The sequence below is a fragment of the Grampus griseus genome, assembly GCF_964374135.1.
Source record: "Grampus griseus genome assembly, chromosome: X".
Taxonomy (NCBI): Eukaryota; Metazoa; Chordata; class Mammalia; order Artiodactyla; family Delphinidae; genus Grampus; species Grampus griseus.
In genome coordinates this window covers 4,769,615-4,791,012 of record NC_138999.1, presented here as the reverse complement: position 1 = coordinate 4,791,012, position 21,398 = coordinate 4,769,615, and the positions used below count along the sequence as shown (strand labels likewise).

General features: G+C 46.2%; 1 protein-coding gene across 1 annotated transcript in view; it reads right to left on the bottom strand.

The window, feature by feature from the left end:
- LOC309839538 (steryl-sulfatase-like) overlaps nucleotides 1–4,489 on the bottom strand; it is a gene marked incomplete at its 5' end in the record, with an annotated part of 86,722 nt that extends 82,233 nt beyond the window's left edge. Inside the window, 3 exons of the mRNA XM_082681314.1 lie at nucleotides 808–930; nucleotides 1,024–1,145; nucleotides 4,353–4,489. Coding sequence (XP_082537440.1) covers nucleotides 808–930; nucleotides 1,024–1,145; nucleotides 4,353–4,489 — 382 coding nt within the window. The remainder of the gene's footprint in view (nucleotides 1–807; nucleotides 931–1,023; nucleotides 1,146–4,352) is intronic.
- Between the last annotated feature and the right edge of the window lie 16,909 nt (nucleotides 4,490–21,398).

The following is a 21,398-nucleotide window of genomic DNA, read 5'->3' as shown; positions in this document are numbered from 1 at the left end:
ATGTTCTAGGGTTCCTCTGATGACCTGCATAGACCCAAGTTTATCAAGTGAAAGGGGAGAAGGATTCGTTCCTACCCAGGGGATAAAATCAGTGGGAATGTCAACTGAGAAAAATTCAGACGCAATTTTAGTACTGAAACGTAAAATGTAAACCTTTATCAATAGTATGGTGTGTGTGTGCGTGTGTGTGTGTGTGTGTGCGTGTGTGTGTGCGCGTGTGTGTGCGCGTGTGTGTGTGTGTGCGTGTGTGTGCGTGTGTGTGTGTGCGTGTGTGTGTGCGTGTGTGTGTGCGTGTGCGTGTGTGCGCGCGTGTGTGTGTGCGTGCGTGTGTGTGTGCGCGCGCGCGTGTGTGTGTGCGTGTGTGCGTGTGTGTGTGCGTGTGTGTGTGCGTGCGTGCGTGTGTGTGTGTGTGCGTGCGTGCGTGCGTGTGTGTGTGTGCGTGTGCGTGTGCGTGTGTGTGTGCGCGTGCGTGTGCGTGTGTGTGTGTGTGTGCGTGTGTGTGTGCGTGTGTGTGTGTGTGTGTAGTTTTGCATGCTGTGTGTGTGCATGATCAGTTATCCATTTCACCATCCATCATCCATCCACACACATACACACACGTACATAAATAAGGACACACATCTACACATTCCAATAGCCCATATAGACGCATGGTGTTTGAACTTAGCATTGAAATAATTTCTCCCCTACTTACAGTTGTGCAAACGCTATCAGTCAGTGCATCTTCAAGAACGCTGCTCTCATGCCCTCCCCAGTTTCCCACTCACCCAGGTCCTCGCACCGCCCCCCCCCCCCAGCTGCCCATACCTATCAGAGCTGTGGAATAGCCTTGATTCTTCAGGAGCCTGGCGAACGTAATCTCACTGTGGGGAAGTCCTCCCGAAGAGGCGGAGAAGACGAAAACTCCCACTTGGGACCGAGATGCCATTCCTACGCCAGGAGAAACCCACCATTAGGACAGGGGAAGCCCTAGGACTGGGAGGTGGACCAGGGCCGCAGCGACGGAACCAGGAGGTTGGGTACCTGAGCGGATGGGATACCGGCCCGTCATGAAGGCCGCCCTGCTGGGTGTGCACAGGGGTGATGCTGCCAGGTGCTGCGTGAGCTTCACTCCCCCTCTGGCCAAGCGGTCGATATTGGGAGTCCTGGAACAAAGACTCAGGTCATTCCTCGTGACCCTGAAAAGAAAGCTTTCTCTCTGGCTTTGTACAGTGAGTCGCTTGTCACTTATCTAGGGAAACTGCGATGGGACGGGGGAAGGAAGGGGACACAGCACTGAGACTCAGAGTGACAACAGAACCACACTGAGGATGAAATCATCCAGGTCTGCCCTCTCCAGGGGCCCACCCATGCCCCCCTGGGGGCTCTGAGCTGCTGATTTAGGAGAGAAGCCAAGTCCTTACAAGGGGCTGCTCTGAGAAGCGGGAGGGGCAAGGGTCAAGGTCTCTGTCCTCCGTCACCTGTGCCCCCCACGAGCTACCTCCGTGCCCCAAACGAGAAAGCTCTGGGAGCAGCCTGACTCTTCTCTTGCCAACTACAGCCAAAGAGAAGCTCCTAACCAGTTCTCACCACGCTCTGCCAAATTTCCACATGGCCCCAGGGAGAACAGGGTGACGGCACCGTCCGGGGAAAGGGACGATGGGCTCCAGGTGCATTTACCAGGGATCGGTAACAAAGGGGTCACAGACTCCAGGGAAAAGGGACACAGCAACATGGAAACACGACATGCCGTGAGACACGCACACCCTCTGAGTGTCTTTTTCTTTTTTCCGCTAAAGGAACACTCATTTATGGGCTGACTTCTAGGATGACGCCTTATGCAGGACAAGCCATCCTGCCACCTCTTATCCAGGACTGGTGTGGTCCATCACCTTAGGAAATCATGCCAGACTTCCTAGGCATTCAGAGGGGAAGTTCCTTCAGGGCTGGGTCCACGCTGAGTGACGATCCCTTATCCTCCAGTGGGAACCCCAGCGCCTGCCTCTCTGCCAGGCTGCTCATCTTCTATACTTCAGTTCTGAGCATAGATGGGACTCCCCCCACCCTGCCATGGCCTTCTTGTCCTGCGGGAGAGGCCTGTTCCATCTGTAGGATGTCAGTCCCTATCCCCCATCACGGCAGCTTCCTCCCTGTAAAGGGACGGAGTGGCTAACGGCACTCCCCTCCAAGACTTCTGCCTGTGGCGTGGGGCATGTATCTTGTTCCGTTGTGACGCCACTGCTTCCCTGGTTCAGCGCCCACAGGCTAGTCCTGTAACAATGCATAGCTCGAAGGGGAAGATCACGGCATTGCACTGTAATGTCAAGCTGCTCGCTCATCTATTAGTTTAACTTATGCCTTTAATTCTCAACATTTCCACTTTGCTTTGGCCTTAAATTACAAGATTCTGAGAACACTGAGGCTGTCTGTATATTTGACTTAATCCCCCTAGTGCCTAGATTGGCCACTGAAAAATCTGACTCTTTTGAGGTGTGATATTATAAAACGTAAAATGGAAAATGTCCTTCAGAAAGAACTGGGGAGGAAGTGATAAATTGGAATTTGGGATTAGCAGATACAGACTAGTACATATAAAATAGATAAACAACAAGGACTTAGTGTAGGACACAGGGAACTGTATTCTTTATCTTGTAATAAACTATAGTGGAAAATGGAAAAGAGTCGGAAAAAAAGAATATCTACATATATAAATGTATGTATAAATATATACATAGTATATATATATAAATATATACATATATATTGATAGAAAACTGAACCACTGTGCTGTACATCTGAAACTAACACAATGTTGTAATCAACTATACTTCAATTAAAAAAAATAAATAAAAGAACTGGATGCTAATATGGAGGACAAGGCAGATTTAGGGTATTATTGATATGAATTCTTACTTAGGATTTTATAGCCCTTTTTTTCTTTTGGATAATTGGCAGACACTGAACCTTAAAGGCTTGACTGTGATTTTTTAATTAAGACACCTTAGTAGGAACAGTTATCTATTATCTCACTAAAGTTTAGGAATAGCATATCTAATATTATATCTAATACTCATATCATATGGTATTTTAAAATGATACTTAAAATGAAAAAAAATAAATTGTGACATCGATAAGAAAAATTACTCACAAGGTTCGTGTCTGAAATGCCTAACAGTGAGATCTAAACTTTTCACAAAATGAAGCATAAGGTGAGGAAGGAAACATACATGGTCAATTAACATTTTAAGAGAACAATGAGTGCAGATCTTATCCTTGCACGTGCTTTAAACAAAATCTAACAAACATCATAGGTCAGCATACGTTTTAAAAATAACACGTGACATCTGACACACAGAATCAGGTTGGAAGTGACGTCACATTCGGCTGCATCTTGCAGGCCGGGTCCTCCTCAAAAGTGTAATTTACTTCATGTTTGTTTGCTGTGCCACATAACGATGAAACAGACGTCCTGAGACGCACGGTCATGTTGTACAGAAGAGGAGGACCTACAGCGAGTGGTGTGAACACAAATCAGACCCCGTGGCACTCAGCGGCACGTCCCTGTGAGCTTCAGCTAATTATCTGTGGCTCTTACGAGAAAATTCTGGTGAATCCCACCCTCTCCTTTCATTTTGTTTGCGCTCATCACGTGTGAGGTGAAGCTCTCCACAGAACCACAGTTATGTCAACATTTCCCCATGATCACATAGAGAAAGTGCACCCCTAAGACCAATATTCCACTGCACCCTGACCGACTAATTCTAAACCCAAGAGCCCTACACCGGGGGGCTGGGGAACAAAACACCCTCCTCTGTCCGAGTCTGGTTCCCACTGTGTTTTCCCTACCATTGTAGTCACCCCTAGCCCTTGAAAAGTTCTGACACCATCAAACGTGACACGTGTCCCCAGGACATCTGTCCCCGGCCGGTGTGTCTGCATGAGAATCCAGCACAGCCTGGCCCAGAGGTGGAAGGAAGGTACAGAGGTGACAGCGAGGGGTTGACAAGGGGGGATGGATTGGGTCCCAATGGGAACGGAGCCAGAGGCCGAAAACAGAAGACAAAACAGAAGAGGCGAACCAAAGGGAGGGAAACATGATGATGGGAAACAAGCCACAGACTAGGGGCGAGGAAGAAAGAATTATGATGAATACCTTCCCAGTGAGCCGTCTGAGTTCATCCAAAAGTGATTCGAATAGATAAGTCATCACACCTGCCTACTAACGCCTGTGTGTGTCTACGTAAAGTCGTACAGGAAAGTGCGCCGTTGGGGGGCTCTGAACGTTTCCCCATGGCCTGTGCTCTGTGAACACGCGCTGCCCATCCCAGGACGGCGGCCCGTGAAGGGAGCCCTGTGTTTACACGTCACCCAACCTGAGGGTCTTGTTTCCATAGCAGCCAGGATCCCCAATGCCAAGGTCGTCGGCCATCAGCAGGACGAAGTTGGGCGTTGACACCGCATGGCTCCGGGCCTCATAGATGAACAGCAGCAGAAGCAAAAGTGTCCTCATCTTCCTGCAAAGGGCAAGGGGAAGAGAGACATGAAGGATGCTGGCCTGAGGCGGCCTACCCTCCTTCTCTGCGACCCTCCCCCTCCTCCCAGTAGAGGACGTTCTGTCGACCCGGCCACCCCCGACGACAAGGGCTGCAAAGCATCTAAGACATCACGCAGTGAAGAACTATCCTCTCTGTCCTGTGTGTCTGTTTCCAAAACAAACACTTCTTTCTCCCTGGATAGCAGTGACCTCTCCTTTCTACCCCAAACCAAAACATAGGCTCTGTCTAGAAAAATGAAGACACAATCATCTCTTTATGGAAGGCAGGCTCTGTGTCATCAGCTGAAAGTTCTCTGCACTAAAAAAAAAACCCGGGCATTTCAGGACAATCCAATTGTCAATGTCAAATCCTTTCTAAAACTAGCCACGAGTTTCGGCGTAGCGGCTTTTCAAAGGGAAACACGTAGAGTTGGGCGTGATGCAAACCTTTCCAAGCTCAAGGAAGACATGGTTCACAGGTGGGGCAGCTCTGGGTGCTAGTAGGTGGCAGCAAACGCAGTGGAGGGGAGGGAAAATCCATCCACCTTCTATGGCTGTCATCCCAACGCACACTCACCCCCCTGCCCCGGCATTTCACCCCTTTCAAGAACGACGGGCCGGAGGACTTTGGGGGTGGATGCACACCTGAAACTCCTGCTCTGATGCCCGTAGGAACTACCAAGTGAACACTCAGGAGAGGGACAGAACCTGCCCGCGGCTGAGCAGCTGGGGGCAGAAGCATCCTCAGGCCTCTCCCCTTGGGTGGGGTTCAACATTCTCGGGGCCAGAACAAGGGGCCAGACCGAGGGATGGCCTGAGCTATCGCTCACCTCGAGAGAACTCAGGACTTAGGGAAACGAGAGGAAACCTTAGCAGAACCTGCGGCATCAGGGACTCATCGGGGGCGGGAAGGGGCCTGGGACGTGCAAACTCCACGGGAGCTGTGGGGTTCCACAGGAGGCATGATGGCCACATGCAGCAGAAATCCCATGAGAGTTTCGTCGGAGCAAACAACACGGGTGCTGCTTCCAGAGGACACCCGGACGCCAACCCAGCCACCCTCACGTGGTCCTCTTCTTTTACTGCACCCCCTTGCTCTCCGTAACACGGATCCTCACCTAGAGTGGGATGTGGAAAGACAGCCCAGCCCCTAAAGATGTGCAGGCCCTCATCCCTGGAGCCCCCTTGGAACGGGACGGTTCTCTGTCATGGGAGCTGTGCTGTGCCGGGACCCCTGGACCCACTCACTCGATGCCTGCAGCGCACCCTCTCACCCTGACTTGTGCCACCAAAAAGTCTCCCGACGCTGCCTCATGTCCCCTGGGGCATGAAGTCACCCCCAGTGCAGCACCACCGAGTCACCGCCGGCCCATCACCCTCTTCATCATCTGTAAAATCATCGGCGAAACCTTCGCTCCTGTAGGTACACGGTGACGACTCACTCCCTTGCTGTCATAGGCGGGCAGCTTGGCTTCTGTGGAGGGATTCGGAAGCTCCAGCCCATCTGAGCAACTGACTTTCTCCTTTGCACCCACTAGTACATCTTCAATGCTAACAGATCACATTCCTCAGCCATCCCGTGTCCCTGTCGGTCACAGAAGCCCTTGCATTCCTAGGCATGTAGGCAACAAGCTCAAAGAGGCTCTTCAAAGAGGACCTTAGGCTCTGAGCATTCCTTTTCGTCTTGCCTCACCTGTGACTTATCTGTCTCTGGTCCACGTGGAACATCTCTCCCCACCACACCTTTTCATCAGATGTTCTGCTCTCCGACCAGTCATCTTGCCAGTTGCCTTGCTGAGTCCAGATCAAAGGACCCTCACCCCGAGTGCGTGGGTAACTTGGAGCCATGCCTTTCTCTCTTGACCTACTTTCAGTCTCCCCTCTCTGTCTCTCAAGGATCTTTTCACAAAGGCAAACTCGGCGCCCTTTGTCTAAAGATAACGAACCAGGGAAATGTGACCATTCAACGCGCTCTTCTAGAGCTCACTCTCTCATTCCTGTCTCCCGCGTGCTCTCTTTGGTGGCCTGTCTTTGTCGGGGAGTAGAGGCATGAGGGCAGAATGAAGAGTCAAGGGTCTCGTAGCAGCTCAGGCCAGCCGCTACGAGGCCTGGGCCACCTCCTTGCATGGGTGACTCATCCACATTTCACCAAGATGCCATCTCTGCGGTTGGGCAGTCAAATAAACGCCTGTTTTGTTTTGTTTTTTTTTCAGTGCAGAGAACTTTCAGCTGATGACACAGAGCCCACCTCCCATAAAAAGATGGAAAGAAAGGGTCTCCATGACACCAAGATCCCCGCACCCCCATGTTCGTCACGGCATTATTCACAATAGTCAACACACAGAGACAACCTTAGTGTCCACGCACGGATGAAGGGATAAAGACAATGTGATACAATGGAAAGTTACTCAGCCTGGAAAAGAAAGAAATCCTGCCACTTGTGACAATATGGGTGAACCTGAAGGACGTTATCCTAAAGGAAATAAGCCAATAACAGAAGCACACATACCGCATGATCTCACTCCTATGTAGAGTCTAAAAAGAGAAAGTTCAACTCATAGAAACAGAGAGTATAACTGCGGTTGCCCCGGGCGGACGGGGGGCGGTGGCACAGAAGAAATGGGGAGATATTGCTCAAAGGGTATAAGCTTCCAGTTATAAGATGAATAAGTTCCGGGAAGTAATGTGCAGCAAGGTAACTATAATTAATAACACTGTATTGTATACTTGAAATCTGCTTAAACAGTAGATCTTAAGCACTCTATCCATAAAAAAAAGTCTTAACTGTGTGGGGTGACCAATGCGTTAACTAACTTGACAGTGGGAATCCCTTCATAACGTATATGTCTATCAAATCACCATATTTAAATATACGCAATTTTATTTGTCAATTATACCTCAACTGAGCTGGAAAAAAAGAGAATATCCCCTTTCCCTCCTTCTAAGAAAAAGAAAAAGAAATAAAGTGTTTCCAAAATGATAAAGTACCAGACAAATGTAACTTGTTAGGAGAATTTTTGTCTTTCGATAGCTTTGCAGCTAAAAGCCATTCACTGACAATTCAACCAAATCCATTTCCACAAATGCCTATGAGGTAAAAATTGGCTAAAAGACACCATGATGGTCTTGTGATGGTTTCATGGTTGAATGAGACACTGAATCACCCTGCAAGGCTCCAAGTGGCCAAACGAGATCTTCCATGAAGCCACTGAAACAAGTGACAGATGTGGCTTCTGCAGATGAGTTCTGATCCTGGTTCCCCTGCTTTACAGTGGTGAAACCGCAGGACATTTACTTAGCCTCTTTGTCATCATTTTCTTCTGTAAAATGGGGATTATTGTGAGGATAACATGATATACTTAGCACTATGACTCAGTAAGGGACTCGTAGGTGCCAGTACTTGTTGGCTGCAGTTATCAGCAGCATTACTATAATTTTGTGTAGACTCTAATAAGTACAGTCACACAGCTTTAAATGAAGATGTGGGAGGCCAACTAAAAGATGGCCTGATGACACCCTTCCTGGTACTCACATCTTGCATAATCCCCTCCCCATGAATGTGGCTGGACTTTGCAACTTGGTTCTGACTAAAAGAAGATGAAAACAGTGATGTGACATCACTTCTGTGATGAGGCTGCAAACGACTATGACCTCTGTCTTTCCAGCAGACTCTACTTCTTGCTGGATTTTGATTAGCTGAGTTGCCACATTGGAGAGACCCCCATGATGAGGAACTGAGGAAGGCCTCCAGCCAAGAGCCAGCAAGGACATGAGACTCTCACGCCACCAGCCTACAAGGAACTGAACCCTGCCTACAAGGATCTTACTGAGCCTGGAAACAGAGCTTGCCTCTGTTGAACCAGTGTTGAACCAGTGGATGAGACCACCATCCAGGCTGGTACCCTGATCCAAGGAGAGGAGCCAGGTAAGCTGTGCCTGGGTTCCTGACCCATTGAGACGGTGAGATAACAAATGTGTGTCACTTTGAGCTGCCAAGCTTGGGGGCTGTTTGTTACACAGCAGTAGGTAACTAATACAAAGTGCAGTAGTTTAAGATGGGAAGTTCAGCTGTGCTGAAGAGGACCTGAAAAAAGCGTTCCATGCTGGTGGCTCAGAAGGTCATGCTGAATGTATTTTAAGAAGATGTTTCATTATTAATGAGTAGGAGGAATTTATATAAGTAATTTAAAGATACATGGCTCAACTTTTATTTAACATAGTTTTGGAAGTCCTAGCCATTGCAATCAGAGAAGAAAAAGAAATAAAGGGAATCGAAATTGGAACAGAAGATGTACAACTGTCACTGTGTGCAGATGACATGATGCTCTACATAGAAAATCCTAAAGATGCCACCAGAAAACTACTAGAGCTCATCAAAGAATTTGGTAAAGTTGCAGGACGCAAAATTAATACACAGAAATCTCTTGCATTCCTATACACTAACAATGAAAGATCAGAAAGAGAGATTAAGGAAACAATCCCATTCACCATTGCATCAAAAAGAATAAAATACCTAGGAGTAACCTGCCTAAGGAGGTGAAAGACTTGTACTCAGAAAACTATAACACACTGATAAAAGAAATCAAAGATGACACAAACAGATGGAGAGATATACCATGTTCCTGGATTGGAAGAATCAACATTGTGAAATGACTATACTACCCAAAGCAATCTACAGATTCAATGCAATCCCTATCCAATTACCAATGGCATTTTTTACAGAACTAGAACAAAAAATTTTACAATTTGTATGGAAACACAAAAGACCCTGAATAGCCAAAGCAATCTTGAGAAAGAAGAACAGAGCTGGAGGAATCAGGCTCCCTGACTTCAGACTATACTACAAAGCTACACAGTCATCAAGACAGTACGGTACTGGCACAAAATCAGAAATATAGATCAATGGAACAGGATAGTAAGCCCAGAGATAAACCCACGCACTTATGGTTACCTAATCTAAGACAAAGGAGGCAAGAATATACAAGGGAGAAAAGACAGTCTCTTCAATAAGTGGTGCTGGGAAAATGGGACAGCTACATGTAAAAGAATGAAATTAGAACACTCCCTAACACCATATACAAAAATAAACTCAAAATGGATTAAAGACTTAAATGTAAGGCCAGATAAACTCTTAGAGGAAAACACAGGCAGAACACTCTTTGACATAAATCACAGCAAGATCCTTTTTGATCCATCTCCTAGAGTAATGAAAATAAAACAAAAATAAACAAATGGGACCTAATGAAACTTAACAGCTTTTGCACAGCAAAGGAGACCATAAATAAAACAAAAAGACAACCCTCAGAATGGGAGAAAATATTTGCAAACAAAGCAACTGACAAGGGATCAATCTCCAAAATACACAAACAGCTCATGCAGCTCAATATCAAAAAAAAAAAAAACCAAACAAACCAATCAAACAATGGGCGGAAGACCTAAACAGACATTTCTCCAAAGAAGACATATGGATGGTCAAGAGGCACATGAAAAGATGCTCAACATCACTAATTATTAGAGAAATGCAAATCAAAACTATAATGAGGTGTCACCTCACAAGAATCAGAATGCCCATCATCGAAAAATCTACAAACAATAAATGCTGGAGACGGTGTGGAGAAAAGGGAACCTTCCTACACTGTTGGTGGGAATGTAAACTGGTACAGCCACTATGGAGAACAGTATGGAGGTTCCTTAAAAAACTAAAAATAGGGCTTCCCTGGTGGTGCAGTGGTTGAGAGTCCGCCTGCCGATGCAGGGGACACGGGTTCGTGCCCTGGTCCGGGAAGATCCCACATGCCGCGGAGCGGCTGGGCCCGTGAGCCATGGCCGCTGAGCCTGCGCGTCCAGAGCCTGTGCTCTGTAGCGGGAGAGGCCACGGCAGTGAGAGGCCCGTGTACCGCAAAAAAAAAAAAAAAAAAAAATAGAGCTACCATATGACCCAGCAATCCCACTCTTGGGCATATATCTGGAGAAAACCATAATTCAAAAGGATGCATGCACCCTAATGTTCATTGCAGCACTATCTACAATAGCCAGGACACGGAAGCAGCCTAAATGTCCACTGACAGAGGAATGGATAAAGAAGATGTGGTACATATATAGAATGGAATATTACTCAGCCATAAAAAGGAATGAAATAATGCCATTTGCAGTGACATGGATGGACCTAGAGACTGTCATACAGAGTGAAGTAAGTCAAAAAGATAAAGACAAATACTGTATAATATTGCTTATAGGTGGAGCCTAGAAAAATGGTACTGATGAACTTATTTGCAAAGCAGAAATAGATCACAGATGTAGAAAACAAATGCATGGATACCAAGGGGGAAAGGGGGTGGGGTGCGATGAATTGGGAGATTGGGATTGACATATATACACTACTATATATAAAAGAGATAACTAATAAGGACCTACTGTATAGCACAGGGAACTCCACTCAATACTGTGTCATGGGCTCTATGGGAAAAGAATCTAAAAAAAGAGGGGCTATAGGTGTATGTATGACTGACTCACCTTTCTGTACAGCAGAAACTAAGACAACTCTGTAAAGCAACTATACTCCAATGAAAGTTAATGAAAAAAAGACCAAGCTCACTCTCGAAGCAAAAATCAATGAAATAAAAAGTAAAGACACATGGCTCAGCTCACCCACCATGTGAAAAATGAATTTTTGTTTTACAATTGAAAGTTGAAGATACCAGAAGAGGAATAAATGTTCTTATGGCAGACACGTGTGAAAGAGATTAAATGGTGTGAAACTGAGACTCTGTGTGAATCTTAAGTAAGTCTCAGCCCCAAATCCAGCTACTCAGAGACCTGCTTCGGGCTACTACGCTTGTACTGTACACAAAAATCAAATATGATTTCTTTTCAAATAATGTTTTCTTCATTCTGTATTTACTTATATTCTAAGTGTACACAAGAAAAAACACACAAACCAACCATTCAGAGAACCACTCAGGTCCTGTGTTTCTCTCCAGGTTTTTCTTTTTCCTATGCTTGTGTCAACAGCTGAATGCACAGCACTCCTATGACTCTGTGTCCTGGATGCTGTTTTCGTTTTTCCATGCAGATCTCTCACTATAGGGCGGAGAAAAGTCTAAGAAAGAGCAGGGGTCAGACGTGGAAGGCACTGTCAGCACACGAAGGACGTTCATTTTTATCCAGAAGTGATGGAGAGACAGTAAAGATTTTAAGGAGGCGGGGGACAGGCAGGTTTGATTTCCACTGAGATGGTCATTCTGCTACTCTGTGGCGGATGGATTGGCACAGGCTGGAGTGGACATGAAGATAAAGGCCACGACCCTACAAAGATGTCGGTACCCAGAGTAGGTGGGGACAGGCAGCAGAGGAGAACGGAACTGCATTGAGATGCAATCAGTAGACCTCGGTAACTAACGGGACAGGAAGTGTCAGGAAGAGAGGGCCATGAATGGTACTTCAACTTTGCTCTGTGGAAACAGACAGGGGCCGTTAGCTGTCAAAGAGCACTATAAAGGAGAAAACATTTGGGGTTTAAGATTTTGAATCCTCTCCATGTTAGGATGTTGCTGTAGTAAGGACCCATTGTACACATGGGTGCTCTTTGGGAAAAAAAAAGGCATTCCAATTTTCTGTGCTGTTCAGTGAGAGGGTTAGTTTACGTGTAAAACTTTTTTCTTTTTTTTGTTTTTTTCGGTACGCGGGCCTCTGACTGTTGTGGCCTCTCCCGTTGTGGAGCACAGGCTCTGGACGCGCAGGCTCAGCGGCCATGGCTCACGGGCCCAGCCGCTCTGCGGCATGTGGGATCTTCCCGGACCGGGGCACGAACCCATGTCCCCTGCATCGGCAGGCGGACTCTCAACCACTGCGCCACCAGGGAAGTCCCTATGTGTAAAATCTTTTAATTGAACTCCAATAGGGCAAAAGTCCGCTAATAATTATTAATATCTATATTAATTTCCGAATTGCCAAATGGTTTTGGTTCGCTCACTGGGACCATGTATCATTAGTTATAGGTCCAAAATGTGTCTGGGGTAGATATTACTAAGGCTAATGTGAGAAATACCACCTAGTCCAATAAAGAATGTTTCAAATTTTATGTTTCTTAATAGCACTTACAATCCCACTGCATTTGAATTATTATTGTCTGAAGTGACCAGAATTTATTTTTTCCCCACAAACATGGATTAGTACAAAGTGCTTCTAAAGACGTTTCAAACTGTTAAAAGAGTTAGTTGATAAAAGTACTTAAAAGTTAAATAAAAGTGCTCCAAGATATTAAGAGTATAGCACATTCACTTCTGAAAAACAGCGTAATGTCTCCCCTGCAAAAACTAAATTATTTTTCTGAACAACCTTAATTTGGCAAAAAAGCAAGAAAAAAAAAAAACTTTTTTGAGAATGCAGCTATTCCTAAAACAGAATTATTGTGAAGCGGAGAGAGAAAAGAACATTTTCATAACTAGAGATGTAATTACATTAAATTTGTCCATTAAAAGAATATTAACACTGCACGTACGTGACAGAAACTTTACCACAGCAAAACCAAAATGTCCCCGATCTAGTTGCTTGATGCGGAAAAGGCTTATTGGAAACAGAGAAAAACCTACATTGCAAACCACACTTTGTTTAGAAGAAATGCCATCTTTGTTCAACCCAAGCTATGTATCATCAATGAAATTTGCTTAACAAAGTGTTACCTAATAAATGTCCTATTTTAAATCCGTGAAGAAAAATAGTCTGACATCAGGGCAGCAAAAACCCCAAATGAATATGTGTTTAAACAGCTGTTTCTATAGATTTAAATACCTATTCAGATTGCTGTGTTTTTTCTAATATAAATATTCACGTCGTATTTATTTAGCGAACCCCGGTTTTTAGTGACTGTGCAACCCTGGCTGGGACTCTGGTCTGTGACTTTCAGGATACTCAAGTACACCCAGTACAGTTAAAGGAACTGTGCTGAGTATTAATAAAGAAAGGTTAACTTTAAAAAAGTAAGTCTCGCCCAACCTCTCTGTTGACATTTGAAATCTTCCGAACGGTTGGGGAGACAGTCAGTTCTGGATGTTTGAAGACTCTCATGGCTCTCACTCACTTCTTCCCTTGCTCCTGAGTCCAGCTGATGCAGCAAGACACAGGAGGGAGGGCAGCAAAGCAAGGAACCCAGATGGGACCCCGCCCCCGCCATGCCCATGCTGTCGCCCTGTCTGTGTAGGTCTCCGTTCCCACACAATAAGAGGGCCCCCGGCATGTCTAAAAGCCCACCCTGTTTCTGTGCCCACACCTGATGGTTCTCTACGTCTGCCTGGAAATGCCTCTGCATTGTTTTCCAATGAGATACCAGAGGGACCGACTCTGACAGCATCATCACAGAGCAAAATAGTCCCTGAAAACTGTAAAAACCAGACTCTGAAAAGCATGCGACAGCCCATCCTGTTTGAGTTCCTGAAAAGCATTTCCCCCGCCGCTGACCGTCAGGGTCAATCTCTGGCTGCGTCAAACTGCACTGGGTACCTCAGCAAAGGCGGAGTGTTCACCTTGAGATAGAGAAACAGAAAAGGCAGGTGCCCTGGCTGGGCTCCGGCTGATTTAATGGCACAGATGTGACTGTGTTTGGCATGAGATGAGATCCCTGCCGGCCCAGTCCAGAAACTGGGGAATTTCTCACGCAAAGGTACCAACGGTCCTGCCATGGCTTAAAGACCCAACCAGGCAAGGCAGCTGAAAGGGAGCCTGCTGCTGGAGCTCATAGCAGCAGACAAATACAAATTCAACCCCAGTTGGAAGAGTAAGAGCAGAAGGCTTCAGAATGAGACAGCAACGGCAAAAAGCAGCAAAAACAACTCTCACCCCTCGCATGGCATCAAACTGTTAGCCTGGAGGCGCCCGTTTTATACAGATTGCTACCTACTTCTCACAACCAACGGCGCAGGCTGTTACTGTGCCCATTTTACAGATGAGCAAAGAGAGGCTGAGAGGTGACGTTATCTGCTGGAGAACATGTAGCCAGTGAATGATGGGGCGGGGGTCACAGCCCAGCTCTGTGGGACGCCAACTCCATTCCGAGACAAACGTGAGGAGAACTGTCCAGCTAAGAGCGGGCTGTAGGGACCGCCTAGAAAGGGGGCCGGGGCCACGTATGCAGGCAGGGAGGATCCTATTTCATTTTATACACGGTGGCGTTATTTGAATACTCATGACGCACTGGGTAAGTTGAAAATTATTTTTGACTGTGATAAAATCCACATAACGAAATTTACCATCTTAACCATTTTTAAGCGTACATTTCAGGGGCATTAAGTACATTCATCTTGTTGAAAACGATCCCCCCCCCCACCCATCTCCAGAACTCTTCATCTTGCAAAACGGAAATTCTGTCCCTGTTAAACAACCCCTCATTTTCTTCTCCCCCAGCCCCTGGCACCCAGCATTCTCCTTTCTGTCTCTAGGAATCTGATGACTGTGGGTGCCTCTCACCAGTGGAATCACACAGTATTTGTCCTTCTGCACCTGACTTATATCACTGACCACAATGTCAAGGTTCATCTGTGTCGCAGTGTCACGATGTCCTTGCTTTTTAAGGCTGAATCATATTCTGTTGCATGGATAGAGCACATTTTGTTTATCCATTTGTCTGTTGATGGTAATTAGTTTTAAAAGACCAAATATAGAAAATGAGACACCAAATCGTTAACCACTATTAACTCTCGCCCTGGTCTTCTGACCACTGTTAGAAAGTTCTCTTTTTTGGCTGTTTGAAGGGTTAAAACTTGCGAACACCTAGAGATTTTGAAATTATATAATACACCTGTTCATAACATGTTTGATCACTCTGAGCTGTATAGTGCTATCTTTGCTATCTATACATACCTATATAGGATGACAAACACATACTACATACATATATATAGTGACCAGCAGTATGCCAAAATATATATCTCAGTTCATAAATAGGTTACACACATACACATACACATCACCTTGTATTCATATGTTGAAATGTCTATGACTATCAATGTTTGATAAAAGTTAACACTTCAGTGTTTTCCCAAATTTACAAAAGAAATTTTTGTTGCTGCTGATGCATTATTTTCAGTCTAAGTAGCTGAATATCTCGTGGCCAGATGTCTACAACTAAAGGTTCACTTCTAAGACAAAGGAAGATTAGCAATTCACATACTCTGCACGTAATAATTCGTAATTATCGTGAGCAAATATTGAATCGTGTTCTCATGCTACCCGGAAGATATATTACATCATGGAGCTTTGATAAAATGTCATTTAAAAAAAAATTTATTGGAGTATAGTTGATTTACCATGTTGTGTTAGTTTCAGGTATACAGCACAGTAAAATGTCATTCTGCAATGAGTGGATTGCCTTTTAAGATAAGAGGTTGTCTTAACCCTCAACTGCTTTTTTCCCAAAGCAAAGGAAAAATGCCTTTTGAGATGGAGCTGTGCTAAATCTAGCACGTTCACAAATGTGAACAAACAACGCAGAGAATCCCTGCTACAGCTTAATTCCCTTGCACTTTCTTACACTTTGGAAGGCTAAGCGTTTTTAAAACAGTGTTCTTTATGCGCTTTCAAAGTTCTGTAATTAAGAGATGCCTCCTGGGACCTCCCTGGTGGTCTCCAGTGGTTAGGACTCTGCACTTCCACTGCCGTGGGCCCAGGGTTCAATCCCTGGCTGGGGAACTAAGATCCCACATGCAAGCCCACCTCCCCCCCACCAAAACAAAAATCAAGTAGGTACACTGAAAAAAAAAAAGAGAGAGAGGGAGAGAGAGGCCACCCATAGATAAAGCCAGGTGGAATTAATTGTAACAGCGTTTGTTATGACCATGCACGTCCCTCCTGTAGACTTCCACTTGGAATGCATCTGAGTGACTTCGTCAACGGGATTCTCCCCTTGCTGCTCCCGTTCTAACTACTCCAGCGAGATCCCGAAGGCCCAGGATCTGTGGCACGTCTGTGCACAGGGCACTTATCGTTAAGACAACTGTGTGGGACGAAGCCATCTCTCTCTTGCTCTGCCTAATAATCTGCTCAACCTTCAGTCCTAAGGGCTGTGCCATTATCCACCACGCATCACGGCTCACCTCAGGTTTTCATTCATTTACAACTGGCTGAATTCTACAAAGAAAACTGTGTAACCGGAGTGGTCCTCAAAATTCTGGGGAGAGTCACCCTAGCTGGAGAGTTCTTGGTCCCAGAGAATAATGAGCAGATAGACCATGACACTGGGATATGGAAGGAAGGGTGAGAAAGCCAGGTTTGGATGACCTCTCTAATGCTAAGAGTGATTTAGAGAAGGATTCTGTAAGAAAAACATATATAGAAACGGCTAAGATCAGGAGGTCTGCATGTTCCCCAAATCATATGTGGAAATGCTAACTCCCAATGTGATGCTATTTGGAGGTGGAGCCTTTGGGAGGTGATGAGGTCATGATGAGGGTGGAGCCCTCATGAATGGGATTAGTGTCCTTACGCTAGAGGCTCCAGAGAGCTCCCTCACCCCTTCCTCCAGGTGAGGAAGTGACGGCAGGCCGTCTGGCTTATGCAGAGTCCAGTCCCTCCGGCTAGAGTTCTTTGGGGTTCAGGGCTGGAGCCGACAGTGTTGCTGTGTCTACAGAGGTCCTGTCTGCACAGAGTTTTCTCAGGGCCCTCACGGGGAGGAGCAGAGCCTGCGTCAAGACAGATTTGGGATATTCCTGCATCGCCTGGCCAAAACACAGTGCCCCAATCTCACGTGAATTTCTCTTTTTTCAAATTTTAATTTTAGTGAAAGTGTAGCTGATTTACAAAGTTGTGTGAGTTTCAGGTGTACGGCAAAGTGATTCAGTGATACACATACGTATATTCATTCTTCTTTATATTATTTTCTCACGTAGGTTATCGCAGAGTACTGAGTAGAGTTCCCTGTGCTGGACACACACAGGGATATACTGCTGGTTATATATCTTATCTATAGTAGTGTGTGTGTGTGTTCATCCCAAGCTCCTGATCTATCCCTCCCCACATCAGCAGCAACATGGATGGACATAGAGATGATCATACTAGGTGAAGTAAGTCAGACAGTGAAAGACAAATATCGCATGATATCACTTATATGTGGAATCTAATTTTAAAAAAAGATATAAATGAACTTATTCACCCAAATTTCTAACATGCAGTATGAAGGAATGGGCCTACATTATAGTCAATCGGACAGAATGAAAATGCATGAGGAGAAAGACAGAATACAAAGTAGAAAGTGTGGAGCAGAAGAGAAAGTGAGGGCTTTGGAAAAGACATGAACTGCTTCTTTACATCCTGATATTGTCACCTGTGCTGTAAACATCAGAACGCCTCTGGGGTTGTTCCCCCTGCGATACTAAAGCTTTCGTGACGGGGGTGAGGACCGCTCAGGAGGGCCATGACTTGAGACGAGAAAGAAGAACATTATTTTAGCTGCTAGGATCTGGGCCAAGCTTGACCGATTTAACAACCAGATTAGGGCACAAGAAAAAGATGGCTCAAAACAAGTAGGACATCCCCACTGACGGGATGGTCAGCTGTTACTCCGAGGCTCACACTTCAGCAAGCTAGATGACCCTCTGCATTGAAGGAATTTCATAGAAATGATGATCAGTCTGGCCATCTTTCCAGGGAGGATAGGGTACTCCCTCCCCAGCACTCACAGAGTCACTGATGTTCTTTTAGAGATTATAAATAAGTGCATAGGGCACTTACTATAAGCAGAAGGCAAAGGCATTTTTCTAAAAAATTGCTTTGGTCGTTAAGATGGTGCGCAGCTGAAACGCATGGCCTCATCACCATCAGAACATTCTCCCAGGTATGAAATCCAGCCAGAGGAAGATGCAGGGTTAAATTGGTCCAAAGTGAGGGAGTGACCATGTCCTGGGCTGTGAGTCTGCAGCGAACTCGCCCCAAGGTCTCAGGGAACTGTGAGCTGGCCTTACATGTACAATGAGACAATGGGACTCCCCAGCACACAGCCCTGTGCGCTTGGGTGTCGGCAGGGCTTACAGCCTGGTCCCCTGACCAGCGCCAGACCCTGCCCTCCATCTTTCCCCCCAAGGAGTCACCCTTCCCAGGGCCGGGGTCTGGGGAAGCAGGCACAGCCCCCTCATTCCCCATTAGAGTGGCATCCTGCTCCCCTGTTGTATCCACCTCATTGGTCCAGGCAAAAGTGAAAGCAAATTGGAATGGGAAGCTTCCCAGCCTCTTCCTCTTGGAAGCAAGAGTTCAGAAACAAACCAAGGCAGAGGAAGATGCAAACTCCAACAGAGCTAAGCATGGGTCGCTTTGCTTTCTCTGAAACCATCCTCCGTGTCTCAAGATGGTTAAAAGAAACAAATGGAAAGAAGTCCAATAAATGTCTTTGGTTAAGCAGAATGCATGTATAAAATCTAGGGACTTCCCTAGCAGTCCAGTGGTTAAGACTTCAAGCTTCCACTGCAGGGGGCGCAGGTTCAATCCCTGGTCGGGGAACCAAGATCCTGCATGACGTGTGGCACAGCCAATAAATAAATAAATAAAAATACAAGAGTTGGTAGTACAGGAACAGAGCACCATCCCTCCCACGGTGCTCATGCAGCCTGCAGATGGTGCTTGGTGTTCAGGGATCACCCCACGCACCCCTCTGTTCACCTCCCCATGACCTTCCCATTCACGCCAGTTTCCCCAGCTCCAGACCTCTGCGCTCTGGGTCTGAATTGGGTTCCCCGGATCTACACTGTCTGGCTCTTTGCCATCGGATCCCAAATACCCTTCGACGACACCCCAGAACGCAAATGCTGACACTGAGCCTCTGTCCACTCAGGAGACAGGTATATAGTTGAAAATGTTTAAAGAAACAGAAGTTATAGGATGTGAGAAAAGCACTGTGCTCACTGCCAGTTAAGAGGTAGAAAGCCACAGCGACCCCCCAAATGCTCACGTTGACAAGATAAAGCACAAAGCCTCAAAGTCATAAGGACTTTCTTAATCGTGGAGAAATTCACATACCATCAAATTCACCACACAGACCAGTGAAAAGTGTACGGCTCAGGCATTCGGTACCTTCACAATGGAATGCAACCATCACCCGTGTCTAGTTCCAGAATGCTTTCATCACCTAAAAGAAAACCCTGCACCCATCTGCTACTCACGCGCCATTTTCTCGTCCCACCTGCCCTTGGCAGCCACCAACTTGCTTTCTCTACGGATCTGAAGATTCTGGATATTTTCCGTAGATGGAATCATACAGTATGTGGCCTTTTGTGTCGGGCTCTTTTCCCTGAGCATCAGTTTTCAAGGCTCATCCACGCTGTAGCCTGTGTCTGTGGTTCATCCCTTTTCACGGCTGAGTACTATTCTACTGCACAGGGCCATGCCGCGTTTCTTTATCCATCTGTCAACGGACATTTGTATTGCTTCCACTTTAGGGATATTTTAACTAAGTGCTGCAGTGAACACGGATACAGAGGTTTTTGTTTGAACACCTGCTTCCAGTTCTTCTGGGCAGACACCCAGGAGTGGAGTGGATATGGAAATTCTATGCTTAACTAACTGAGGAAGTACCAGACTATTTTCCACAGCGGCTGCAGCGTTTTACCTTCTCACCAGCAACAGGACACTCTCCATTAAAACCATCATTTTTAAAACCCATCAGAAAGCTGAGGATGCAAGGAAACTGACACGAACCCGAGTCCAGGCTGTGGTGACGCCTCCTCCCAAGATGAGACCCTTGGGTGCTTTCATCCCCGATGGAGAGAATGGGAAAAAGTGGGGGGAACCAGCTGAAACGGAAAGCTGCATTTAACGGCTTCATGGGGGCCGGTGGGCACAGAAGATCAGGAACCCGAGACGGTACGGGCAGACAGCAGTCTGCACCCGACCCTTCGACGCATCCCTACAAGTCTTCACTGGCCCACTGAGTGGTCTTACGCCATGGCTAGGGTGGGGCAGGAAAAGGACAGGCACCCCCCGACCAGGCACTCTGAGCTTTGGCCACGGGCAGTCACACCTGTCCCTGCCCCCCGACCAGGATGGGAACACGGGTCCAGCAAATCCAGGGCAGGAGAGAGAACAAGAAGCTTTCCTCAAAGACCCAACAAGCCAGCAGCCAGGCTGCAAAGCAGAGCGAAATCCTGTGACCCTCACCAGGGCTCACATCCCAAGCTCTGTGAAAGAGGAAGTGTGGACCCCACAGCAAAGCCCGTGAAGCCAGAGGGAACTGAACCTAATTAAAGCTATGGCAAGTAACATCTATACGGACAGAGTGGCTCGCGCCAGAGGCCGGGTAAACAAGGGGGTGTGATGTTTTCCAGGGGTAAATATTATGCAATGCAGTGTGGGCTATTCTTTAACACTCAATGTCCATCATTAAAGATATATATGTATAAACACACATATATATGTAAATATGTATATATGAACTATGTGTACACATAGCTATACATACATTACATGTCAAGTAGCGTATGATGTGCAGGTGCTAAAATGATCAGACGTACAGAAAGACAAACACCATATGATAGCACTTATATGTGAAATCTGAAATATAACACCAATGAGCCTGTCAGAAACAGGCTCACAGACACAGAGAACAGACTTGGGGTTGCCAAGGGGGAGGGGAGATGGGGGGGATGGAGTTGGAGTTTGGGGTTTGCAGATGCAAACTAGTATGTATAGAATGGATAAACAACAAGGTCCTACTGTAGAGCACAGGGAACTCTATTCCACATCCTGTAATAAACCATCATGGAACTGAAAAAAATGATCAGGCATCGCCCCTCAAACATCCATAATAATAATAAATATGTCCGAGGATCCATAAAAGAACTTAAGCACGTTCGTTGTCTTCCACATGTAGTGCCTTCTGGATAAATGGTATCTACAGGCTTCGTCAATC